The sequence below is a fragment of the Fundulus heteroclitus genome, unplaced genomic scaffold, assembly GCF_011125445.2.
Source record: "Fundulus heteroclitus isolate FHET01 unplaced genomic scaffold, MU-UCD_Fhet_4.1 scaffold_47, whole genome shotgun sequence".
NCBI lineage: Eukaryota > Metazoa > Chordata > Actinopteri > Cyprinodontiformes > Fundulidae > Fundulus > Fundulus heteroclitus.
This window is the reverse complement of record NW_023396890.1, coordinates 2148188-2160413: the sequence shown is the minus strand read 5'-3', so window position 1 is coordinate 2160413 and position 12226 is coordinate 2148188. Positions and strand designations below refer to the sequence as shown.

The window sequence follows — 12226 nt, the reverse complement described above, 5'->3', positions numbered from 1 at the left end:
ACGTCATAACTTAATCACCTCCTAACTCCCTTCCCATCTAAACATGGATGACTATGACAGTTCATTTAAGGGTCTATGAGCAGATTCTCAGCACTTCTGAAAAGGTTTTACAACTCAACTACATAAAGATTATTGTTATTGATAGATGCTTGGTAGAGCCTACCAGATTTGTATTTAAAATCTGATTCAAAGAGTTTATGGGTTCTCACAAACCAGGAGAGTCTTGACCCGGTTCTGTTGGGCTGTTCAGACGTTGACTTGCTTTGGTTCACTTTCTCTGTGCACCTTTGAACCAAACCACCTGGACAACTTCATCCAGCTGCTCCTGGGAAGTATTAAAAAAAGATGCAAGTTATGTGCAGTAAAAAATTATGGCAAGTGAGTTTAACATTTAAGTTCTTTCTGGATCCTGAAACTAATTATTTATCCTCAGTGTTCCAAACCAGTCGACAATGAAAAATGTGTTTATTTATCTAAGAAAGAAGTTTGCTCAGATGTTGATTGTTGAAAGGATTCTTCATTTTTTTCCTCCGTGGCTATTTAATGATAAAATCACTTGCCATAATTGTGGTAGCTTTGTGTAGATGAGACAAAACGAGGCTGAACACAAATAAGGATGGAGAGACGATCTGCTGGGGTTACACAGCCGCAGAGGGAAGGTTTAAAAGTTTTCACATCACATAGACGTTATTGTTGTGCAACAACGGGTTGGGTTTGCCATGAATTAGTGCCAAAGGCATTCATTAACAAAGTCAGGCACCCCTGATTATCAGGAAATAACAGCCAATCAGCTCTCAGTGGATGTCTGTCTATGTATCGCATTAGAAAAGGTTGATGGAAACAGCAAAATTCAAAACAACGTCTTTAATTTTGCTAAAATGATGTCGCTTGTGGTGTGTTTTGGCTTTCCAGAAAGGGAGATGGAGTAAGTCCTGACGTAGCATTTACCTCACATGACTGATCAGCTGTTTCTGCTGTCGGTCGCCGTCTTCACAGATATTCCCGTAACGAGCAGAGAATCACATTTATTTGTCTACGTCTCTGGACAACTTGTAACAGACCTGTAAAAATGAACTCTGGAGAGGGTTTATCTGTTTTTCCTGCTTGTCCTTGATTGCCACATTTAAACAGCTCTATCAGATATCATTTTAAATGCATAGTTTTATGTTTGTGTGGGGCAGGGGTAGAATAAAGGTTTGGCTTTCATAGAGAGGATATGTGACTGTAATAAAAATAAAATAATTCACTTTAGGGCATTTTATAGCTAGCTTTGCAGCGGTCCCAGTAAGGACGGAGCTGATAGGTCATGCAGGTTTTCTGCTGCACAGCCACATGGAAAACATACTTGGAGACATTATAGAGCTAAACTGTGTTAGTAGAAAAGTTATATTTTTACCCCCCAAAGCTGCTATTTTTGGTTATTTGTGTGCTCTTGTTTATGGGATGCCTCTGGGGGCTCAGAGCCACTCACAGTCTAGTCTGTATCAGGAAGTCCTGCAGCTGCTGATGGTTTTTCAGACTTGGCCAGAATCAGAATCGTCTGAATTTGGGCTCCAGCAGCATGTATGATGGAGGAGATAGTTGTTTTGCTAATGGGTTGTTGGCCAGAGAAGAGAGAGACAGTAATTTGCCTCACAGCCAGCAGCCCCACAATGCTTCCCAGCTGAGATATGCAGGAGGTATTCATGGAAGGCTTTCATTCCTGCTCACCAGATGGCCACCCAAGTCTCTCTTTATCCAGACCGAGTCTCTCTCTCATGCACCATTATGACTGCTTGGCCCAGGCTATGACCCTAACTAAAGAAATATCTGATAAATCGCGTTCTTTACAGGACCTGCAGCGGTTCGGTTCTCTGAGTGGCGATTATAAAGCAACATGCAGGAAAGTGATGCTGAGGCGATGAGTTCAGGGTTCATACGGACCTCAGAGTTTTGAATTGTTGCTACGCCGCCTCTCTGGCTCTTTGCTAAAGCAGGGTCTTTGGAGGACATGATGTTTTTTTTTTATAGAAATATTTAGTACAAAATCACTTTTTATAACTTAGACTGTAAATAGTATACAGTTTTTTAAAATAACAGTTAAATGTCATCTGACTCTAACAGAAAACGTCATTTATATATTTGTCTGTTTTCTTATGTAGCCAGAAATGACTGTGATGTTTTGTCTTTACATTTAAAGATGTTCCATTTAAGCTAAAATATTATTCTAATAGCCATCCAGCAAATCTATTTATGAAAAGCAAATAACGATGCACCTAAACTCACGTGGCGAAACGATACTCGACATGGGGTCGAAAACGACACGAGATTTCCACAGTTTTTTAGGGAGCATCAAAAATCCAGTTTTCTTTTGTTTTGAGAAACTGCAGATGGACTTCTGCTGAGGAGGAAGTTCTGGCAGGGCAGTGGTTCTGGTACCGGCTCCAGAAGTGCAATTGTTTAACGCCTGGTACTTAACACACAGTATGTGGCGTGAATGGGATGTGGTTGTGGGTTCCATTCTCAGCTGTTTCCACCTGAGCTCAGACTGAACGGCTCTCTTACAGGGGAGGTAAAACACCTTAACCTTAAAATGGAGGAGCTGGAACAACATGTAGTTTTATTAGTTGTACAGCAACATTTGCTTTTAGATCAGTTTATAGCTAAATAATCTTCTTCAAATATAAACCCGGAGCTTATTTTATTGACAGGGTTTGAATAGTTTCTTCTACTAAAGGCTGGAAAGACCAAGAATTTTACTAAAACTTGAAAGTATTTAGGTGTTTAAGTCATTGTTCAGGCTGCAGACAGATTTAGCTGCAAACTTTGGCAATTTATATACAATTTCCCCCCAAATATCGCCTTTGAATCTTCATTAAACAGAAGTTTTTCTGCTGTTGCACTGCTGCCTTCACATCCTTTGGTGGTGTTAAAGTCTTTAACCTGCCCAGGACCCACCAGAAAATCCACCAGACGTCCTTCAGGATGGAGTCAAACTTTCTCAGCGAACATCCAAACATTTTATTCCTGTGAATTTGAACTCTGTGGCTCAGTGCTGAGGAGGCGGAGGCAGCCGTGATGCAACAACAACAGGAAAGGTCCAACTTTTCCAGACTTCAGATTTTTAACTGAGACATATTTATGTAAGGAGAGCTGTAATTATTGGGGCTTTTTTATTGGATACACTCCTAAATGTGGCTGTAATCTCAGTGTTTCAGTGAAAATCGAGGAACATAACCCCAGAAATTCAGCTTCTAAATCACTGTCCAGGTCATTTCTGTACTGTACGGAAACTAACATACCAGCTGGAAAAGTTGTGATCATAATTAAAATAGTGTTTGACATGGATATATATTATTTTAGTTGAACTAAGATAATAAATCCTTTAATGTCCCATAAGGAGTAAATTCAGGTGCGACAGCAGCAAAACCAGAGTCACACACATTTTATAGTAGTGAAATCAACAAGCTAATCTAATCTACAGTTATTTCTAAAGCAGTAGAAGTTATTTTGATTTAAATCAAAATAACTGTCAAGTGTCATTAATATGCAGCAGGTAAATGTCCTGTTCATCAGAGCAAAACTTAGAACATAAAGATTAAATTGTGAAACGTTGTCCAAATATTATCATTGGGAAAATGTCTAACGAGCTTCCCAAGGCTTCTTGAAGTAAAACAGGCCCACAGCATCATGGCTCCTCCACCGTACTTTACAGCAGACATCTTCACCGTTTGCTCACCGCTCCATTAAATGTATATTTGATTAGAGTTAGGAGTGATGGGCAGGACCTCTTCTCGCCCGTCTAACTAGTCTCTCACAACCTTTTTCTGTGCTTGTTGTCCAGCTGGCAGTCCCAGATGGAGGTGGAGGACATGGATGAGACGGGAAGCAGGACCAACAGCTTCCAGAGGAAGAAGCCACCGTGGCTCAAACTGGACATCCCGACTATCCAGCTGACGGCGGACGACGCGGCCCAGGCCTCTCAGGTCAGACTCAGCGCAGCAGACCAGATCCTACTGAATGAGTTCCAGGTGTGAAGGCAAACAGAGAAGGATTTACCTGAGATCCAGGGATCATTTCTGTCATCTGCTGTGGTTTCTGCAGCCTGTGAAGAGGGTGCGCAGTGTGAGCATGCCGGGAGAAAATCCACACACACACATCGCTGCCTTGGAGACTTCCAACAACTACCTCAAGCCTCCTGTGGAGAGAATACCCTTCATGCAATCCGTAAAGAGGTCCGACACAAACAAACCGACACATCTTCATGAAAGGTTATCAGCTTTATGCACGTTTAGTCCCTCCTGCTGCGAATTCTTCTGAAGCTGCATGTTTACCGACTAACCCTCAGAAATCTGTCCTGCCTTTGCCAAGAAGTCTCCAGCTTTAGTTTCCTTTTCTGCTGAGTCAAATAATCCTGCTGTTCTCTCTCCTTTACTCCCCTCTCCTCTCTTTTCCGTATTTAATACTCATTTTCCGCCCTTCCTGCCAACCTGTCTCCTGCTGCATGAAGCGAGAAACGGGTGCACTTCGACCGCCTCAACACGGTCCCTCCTAAAGGCCAGAGAGGCGCCAGGAGGGTGTCGACCATGAGAAGACGGTCCTGTGTCCCTAAAATACTGGCCAGACGGCGCTCGTCTATCCCCAAACAGATCATCAGGTATCAGAGGGCTGGAAAACGTGTTAGCGACGCTTTCTTTACCCCGAGGCTGACATGGAAAACGTTAGGGACAGAAAGTAGAGCTGCACTGTCTTTATGCATAAACATATTCATCTAATTGTTACTGTGACAAATAAATAACTATTTACGTCATTGTGTAGTGATTTCCTAGTGATCAGGTTGGTAATGTGTCTGTAGGTTCAGGGCTGTTTTTCTGCTCACTGATGGTCTTTAGCTCCTGCGGGAGCATCTGGAGCTTTTCCAGCAGCAGCAGGTCATGATGGCCGTTCCAGATTGAGGATAAATCTGGGAGGGAAATCCTGATGTGTGTTGAGAGCAGAGCTGAGATGTTTGGTGAGTCACTACTCGTGTGAAGGAGCCGCGCGTTTTGACAGATCAGAGCTCAGTGGCTGATGATTCATCATGTAGACACGCCGATACTCATAATTATAACTGTTTGGACTTCAAAAGCCCAGTTTGACTGCTTGCAGAAACTAAAATGAGTGTTTGAGATGTAAGAGGAGGAGGAGTGCAGCAGAGGAGCTTTGTGTCTCTGCTGCGTCGCTACCTTTATGCGTCTGTGGCGAGTTCAGGCATGTCCCAGTGCCCTCCGAATGTGAACAATGATCCGTTTCCTGTGGCGTCTTACAGGAGAAGAACGGCTGTTTACAAGGTTTCTGCTAAACAAGCAGAGAATTGCCTCACTGCTGGAGATCTCCGGGGTTCTGGGCTGTGGGGGGGATTCAGTCTGACAAGAACCAGACCCTCTGTCAGATCTGGAGGAGACACCGGGACGTCCGCCTTATGGAGGAGCAGCGATCTGAGCTCGTGACAACAAGTTCAGGAGATGTCAGGTCCTCCTGCTGACGGGGCTTTTAGTGATCCGGTCCAGCTGGAAGAGAACTGGAGGCTCGCTGCACGTCTGATTTTACTTCACACTGTTCTCCGTGGAAGACAGAGGAAGCAGGAAGATCAGCAGCGGAGTTGATCTTTTGATTAGCCAGGACCCCTGGAAGGACAGCAGGACTGTTTACCAGCGTCTGGATCATAGTTGATCCTTCTGGCTTCACCTGGCGCTGAGGTACCGCTGGCCCAGATAGCAGGAAATCCCCCTACTGAAGCGTGGCTGCGTCATTTGGGAGGATTTGTTAGGGCATAAATGGGATTACTGCGTTGGTGATGGTGCTGATGGGGTGGACTCACCTCCACGGTGTCAGCCCCTGCCAGGTATGACCCAGAGCCCCAACCCGCCCTGGAGATCTCAGGTCAGGTGAGTGTGTCCAGAGCAAAGACCCGTTAGGCTGCAGGTGGAAATGTCTTTAGTTTATTTAGCAAAGATTTGTGATAAATATTAAATTAGTCTTGAACTTTTGTCACTTTGTGGCAGATTTCTGATATCCAGGAGCAGAGGCGGCAGAGCAGCAGAGTTTTACTAATGTCAGAGTCAGCCTTCCTGTTATCCGCTCTCTCCCATTTATTTTAAACGCCTGATGCTAAACATGACCCACCGTCAGTAACAGCTTCTTCTTAGTGCTTAGTGTGTTGTGTTCACTGACCTGAAAGGAATCAGACTTTTGAGCTTCCAACCCGCTGCTCACTGTCTGGGCTGATTAGGTCTTCATGTTAGTGAAGACAGGACAGAGAGGGCCGCCACCGGCAGGTAGCCGCCGGCAGGTAGCCAATGGCAGGTAGGCTGTGAGCGTTGGTTGACCTGCTGAGCCTAAAATGTGACATTTTGCTGCAGTTCAGGAAACGTGAGCGTAGGAGAATGTTTTCACCTCCCTTCCTTCTCCTCCTTTCTGTGAGATGTGGCAAAATAAACCTCCAGGTTCAGATTTAAACCTTTTAATCGTGGCTCTGACTGCAGATTTCTGTTTAGGTGGCATCAGGCCCACTTAAACGGCATGTTCTCTCATCTTTCCTCTTTTATTCATCTTACCCAGGAGAAATAAGTGTGCTGCAGTAGTGGTAGTAGTCTAGTAGTAAGCGTGATGATCAGGTGACAATATCTCTGCTGAGTTGTTCTGATTTGGATCATTTGGTGTTTCGTTGTCATGTGGAGACCCGCAGGGCTCCATTTTTGGACCTCTGCTATCACAAGGAAGATTTTCATTGTTATGCCGACGATACTCAGGTTTATGTGCCCCTAAAACCTGGATTACAGGTATGAGTTGTACCTTAGCGTTAGTAAATCATCCGTATAACACCTTTAGTTGGTGCTAGGGCTGGACGATATGGACAAAACTTATACCACCATATGTTTCCTAATTTTGGTCGATACAATATTAATATGATATCAATGTAACAAAGTAAAAGCCCCAGAAAGACCACATTTACAAACTTCTGTTTTTATAAACCTCATCCAATATAACATTTTAGAAATATTTGCATTAAAAATAAAATGCATAAAAGACTTTATATGTAAATATTGGAATTGTCACATCACCTTAATTGAATAAAAATCTTAAATTGATAGTGAATTATTGTCCATCCCTCGCTGCTACCAAACGCTGCTGCTCGCCTTTAACTGGAACTCTTATTTCTCCTGTTTTATCCTCTCTGCATTGGTTTCCTGTGCATTTTAAACTCTCTAAAGCTCTTTTATCTGTCTCTAAATGGTCTTGCCCCTCCCTACCTCTCTGATCAACAGCAACATTTCTCAGTATGGAGCTCCTGTTTCTCCTCTCGGTTTCTTTCCCTCCCTGTTCGCTCATTCGTTGCATTTGTTTAGATTGGCTGAAGTTTTCCGCTCCGCTGCCTCTTTGCAGGCAGATAATTAATGCCAAACAAAACATCCTTTTACCTGCAGGGCATGGAGCCCTGTTAATGGGGCCCACAGGTGTTTAGTGGCATTTGTTGGAGACTAGGTTAGAAATGTTTGCTAGTATAAGAGTGCATAAGGAAGCAAACAGTTGCTAAGTAGAAGCTGAGCTCCTCCTCTGCCTGTTTACATCTTTCCGGCCCTTCTTGGTTTTCCCAAAGCGGTGCCTCTATCTGAGACGCTGCTCTGTGAGGGCGGAGCCCCCAGCCTTACTCCACCCTCGCCTCGCCTCGTCTTCAGCCTTAAAAGGCTTCCTCCGCTGGCTTGTTCTCACTGATGATGGCTCAGTGTTTATCACAGGACGTTCTGCTCTCTAAGCAGTCTGCCCATGGGTGGCCTCCTCCCACTCCTGATTCATCACAGCCCATTGTGTGGTCACTATCAGGCAGAGAGCTTTTATTACTATAAGGAGCTGTAAGTAACTGTGAGCTGATCTAGAGAAGGAGCGACAGTCCAGGGAGGAGATTATTTTAAGTGTTTTTAATTAATCCACTCTCTTAAAGCTCATCAGGGTTCATGTGATCCAAGTTAACATGAGCTTCATAAGGAAGAGGACTCCTCCATGTTGTCTGACAGATCCTTCTTTAATCACCTGGACCACATTCCTGATTCTTTGCTATCAAACGATCTTCGTCCAGAAATGCAGCTTCTGGTGGTAAAGCTTCAGTCGACTGAATCTGCTGAATGCATCACAGTTTCCTCCTGAAAACTGTTGGAAGGTGCAGGTGTGGCCAGAGTAGCTTGAGGTCCTACATGCTTCCCAACATGCTGTGATGTTCTCGTCTGAATTAATATCAATGTTCTGATCTCAATTAATATCATATTGAAACAAACCAGGAGAAACAACCTGCAGCTTTCATCAGAAATGGTGCAAAGTTTGGTTTTATTTACTCGTTTCCTCTGAATTAGGATTTTCCTGCATGTTTTTCTACTGTGAAATTTGTTTCTCTCCAATTATTGAGCTTCAACCTCTCAAAACCAACTTGTGCATGTCTTTGTAGAAAATAGTTACCCTCCACATCTGATTCACTGACTTTAACTCAGTATTTAAATGACCTGTAGGATGTAATGACTGGAACATGTAGGTTACCTTACACTACATCTCACACCACTGTCACATCCTCCAGGATGGTCCTGATTTATCTCCATCCACCTAATAGTTGTCATGTAAACAGCTACTACCACCTGAGCTGTGGTTCTCTGCAGCTCCTCCAGAGTTATGGGTGGTTTAAGAATCTGTCTCTGCTTTAAACTGGACCAGAATTTTCATCATCAATTAAATTTGAGGAAGTTTGACTTAGGTTTATTCTTTTTACTAATTAGTTGAATTTTGATGCCATTTCATGTTATTTACTGCTATCAGAGATGAAATGACTCGCAGCACCAATTAGGTGACTTCTGAGGACAAACAAAAAGATTTTCTTCTACTTGTCCATTATGCTGTACTTTGTGTTGTAAAATCCCAATAAAATACGTAGAAGATTAATGTGACAAAATCTGAGAAGTTAAACGTGTTTGAAAAATTTGGCCATTTAATTTGTGTATTCAGCATTTTTCCCTCCTGTTTATTTCTGTTGGATCAGATTTAACTCTGATTCAGCCTAAAGGGACACACAGGAGCTCCCAGAGTGTGAAAGTGATCAATTAATCGGCCTGGTGGTGTTAAAAGTATTAATTTTTACAATGAATATCTAGAATACAGCACGTAGCTGTTTGACTGAAAATGAATGAATTCATTCCTTGAATATCAGAGTTTCTTCCTGCAGCAGTGTGCCAGATTGTGCCAGAAATGTTTCTAATTCTGCGTGATCCTGTGAGATCTTTACTAACGGGGTGCGTCCTGGCTGCAGGGGCACCGCTGACTGGTTCGGGGTGAGCAAGGACGGCGACAGCAGCCAGAGATGGAGGAGGCGGAGCCTGCAGCACTGCAGCCAGCTGTACGGGGGGCTGAAGGCCCAGGTGATGAGGGACATGGAGCTGCATAGCCAGGACAATCTGTCCCTGGCCAGCACTGAGACCCCTCCTCCCCTCTACCTCCCCCCCCACCACCATCACTATGGGATGCAGAGGGTAGGCTAAAGTCTCGGAGGATTACGATGGAGGGACCAAACGGGAAGAATCTTCACTTTTCTCTCCTTCACTTTTCTCTCCTTCAGCCTTTCCCTCAATTCTTCATTTCTCATCAGATCTTTAGTCCCAAACTTTATATTTGCGTTCTCGTCCCAGCTGGGGTTCAGTTGATGCTTCACTGCAGAGAAAACATGAATATGTTCTTTAGAAAAGGATGTGGACCTTTAACATTAAAGGCTTTAGCTTGTAGACAGTAAATCTGTTGAGAGTCAGTGTTATAAATCAGCGCAGATGTCTCTAGCAGGACTGATCTGGGTCCCAGTTTAGTATTTTGTTAAAGAATACATGCTTTACAATCTCTGGTTAAAAGCCTAAAAGTGCAGTAAAATACTGATGCAGTGGGAAGCAGACATTAAACCAGACCGAGACGCCAGTTAGGATCACTAAAATGATCTTCTTGCTAAATGAAAGAATAATAATAATAATAATAATAATAATAATAATAATAATAATAATAATAATAATAATAATAATAATAAAGAATAATAAGCAACAGAACTTCCTGTTACTTTCTTCAAAGTCAGAAGTTTACATACACCAAGGTCAGTACGGCTTTGGGGAGTTTGTGCTAGTAAGAGCAGGACGCTTGCCTCCTGGAGAGCCTGTAAGTTCCCCGGTTCAAATCCCACCGGCTGGCACTCAGGGTTCCTGAGCAAGACCCTCAGGCCCAGGATGCTCCGCAGGCGCCGCCTGGTGGCAGCCCACTGGTGGCAGCCCACTGGTGGCAGCCCACTGGTGGCAGCCCACTGGTCCCTGAGGGACAGGTTAGATGCAGAGGACACATTTCCCTGGAATGGATGATTTGTAATGATAAAGGTACGGAAAGACCTTAATGACAATAATAACCAGATCATGGCAGCTGCGTCATGCTGTTTAAAGCAAGTCAAAAGCAACTTAGAATAAAAACTGGCAGCTTCATGAACTCAAATCAGGATTTGCTGGTTTTGATGAATACTTGATTTTTAAAGAGACGAAGCCAAGAGAAGGAAACATTGATACTTTACCACTCAGATCACTGGTTATTGACACATGTAGGAAATAGTAAACTAAATAAATGTCCTTTTACATTTATATAATTTAACTATATAAGCTAGCTAATGAGGAAACTATAAACCTCCCAGTACATGAATCCACGGCAGCTGCTTCCTGCCGTCTGCTGCATGGAAGGTGTTTATTCTGGACGTCCTCGTGTCTGTGTGCAGGTCGTGGACCCTCTGGCTCGGGGCCGCGCCTTCCGCGTGGCTGAAGAGGTGGACGGCCTCAGCGTCCCGCCGACCCCCCTCACGCCCGGCGCCGCGTCCCTCTGCTCCTTTTCCAGCTCCCGCTCCGCCCTCAACAGGATGCCCCGGCGGCGGAAGCGGGAGTCTGTTGCTGTCATGAGCATCAAGGCTGCAGCAGCGCTGATGAAGGTGCTTTTTTCTCTCTTCAGACTTTTTTTTTATGGGCCACGCTCCCTTTAGATGTACAAAACTAATTATTTTATTTGCTTTAAGTACCACAATGGGCTGGCCCTTCCTATTTATCTGAACTGCTCCCTCCCCCCGTTACCTTTGTGTGTTCTTAGATGCTTTTATCTGTTTATTAATCCAGAGGAGACGGAGCTTTTCTGGCTCCTAAATTGTGCAATGAGCCGCCACTGGTGGTTAAGCAAGCTCCATCTCTTGATGTTTTTAAAACTAGTTTTTTCTTTGGCTTTTAACTCAGTTTTTTTTCTGTGTTTCACTTGTACTTGTTGTTTTTTTCTTTCTTTTTTTGTTTAAATTATAGTGTTTTATGTATATATTTTTTATGTATTTCTTTTTTGTGCAGCACTTTGGTCAGCTTCTATGTTCTTTTTAAAGTAGCAATAAAATGGTATAGTAAAACAAAAAGTATTCACACCCCTTGAACCTTTCCACATTTAAACCCACAGATTTTGTTTATTTCATAGGGATTTTTGTGATAGACGAAGTAATTATTGTAACTATGAAATAGAAGCAAGGTCATGGTTTTCTCATTTTTCTAGTAAAAATAGTTCTTTCACGTTTTTCTGTCTCCTCCACGCCTTGTGGTGAACATTAACCAGGATTTCTGACGCGTTTCATGTTGCTGCTCTTCCATAAAGGCCAGATTTGTGGAGTTCTCCACCCTCAGTCGTGGATCTCTCATTTCCTTGGTCTTTATGATGCTTGATGTTCTCTGATGTTCTCTGATGTTCTCTAACAAACCTCCGAGGCCTTCATAGAACATTTATTGTGCTGTTAGATTAAACTAAAGTTTATCCATTGTTACCCAGGTTCACTCTGTTTACTACTTGGTGAAATCTGAAGGCACTCAGTTTTATTTAAGAGTTTCAGAGTAAAAGCGGCTGTGGCACAAATGCACGCCGCACTTTTCAGATTTCTATGTTTCGTGTGTATAATTATTTACACCATAATGTGCTACCGTCAAATACTGTGGAGTGCTGCTTGCAATCTGAAGGTTGCTGACTGGATCTCAGCTTACTCTTGCTACCTGTCCGAGTGCCCCTGGGCAAGGCACTTAACCCTAAATTGTATATGAATAGTGAGTGTGATTGGGTAAATGTGGCTCTGGAGTAAAGCACTTTGAGTGTTCATTATGCTTAGAAGAGCATTAAATATATATATATTCATTTACAT

The 12226-nt window shown here is 43.3% G+C and overlaps 1 protein-coding gene across 8 annotated transcripts in view; it reads left to right on the top strand.

The window, feature by feature from the left end:
- The window catches only part of rhbdf1b (rhomboid 5 homolog 1b (Drosophila)), a 28836-nt gene that overhangs the window by 7693 nt on the left and 8917 nt on the right, over positions 1 to 12226 (top strand). For 3 of the 8 annotated variants that reach the window (XM_036132079.1, XM_036132078.1, XM_036132075.1), the window contains exons 2-6: positions 3824 to 3965; positions 4084 to 4250; positions 4490 to 4636; positions 9308 to 9527; positions 10790 to 10996. In XM_036132079.1, the coding sequence (XP_035987972.1) occupies positions 3837 to 3965; positions 4084 to 4250; positions 4490 to 4636; positions 9308 to 9527; positions 10790 to 10996 (870 nt within the window). In that variant the 5' untranslated portion in view covers positions 3824 to 3836. Of the gene's footprint in view, positions 1 to 3823; positions 3966 to 4083; positions 4251 to 4489; positions 4637 to 4962; positions 5907 to 9307; positions 9528 to 10789; positions 10997 to 12226 lie in introns of those variants that run through there. The other 5 variants (XM_036132076.1, XM_036132080.1, XM_036132082.1 and 2 more) reach the window with 5 other exon arrangements.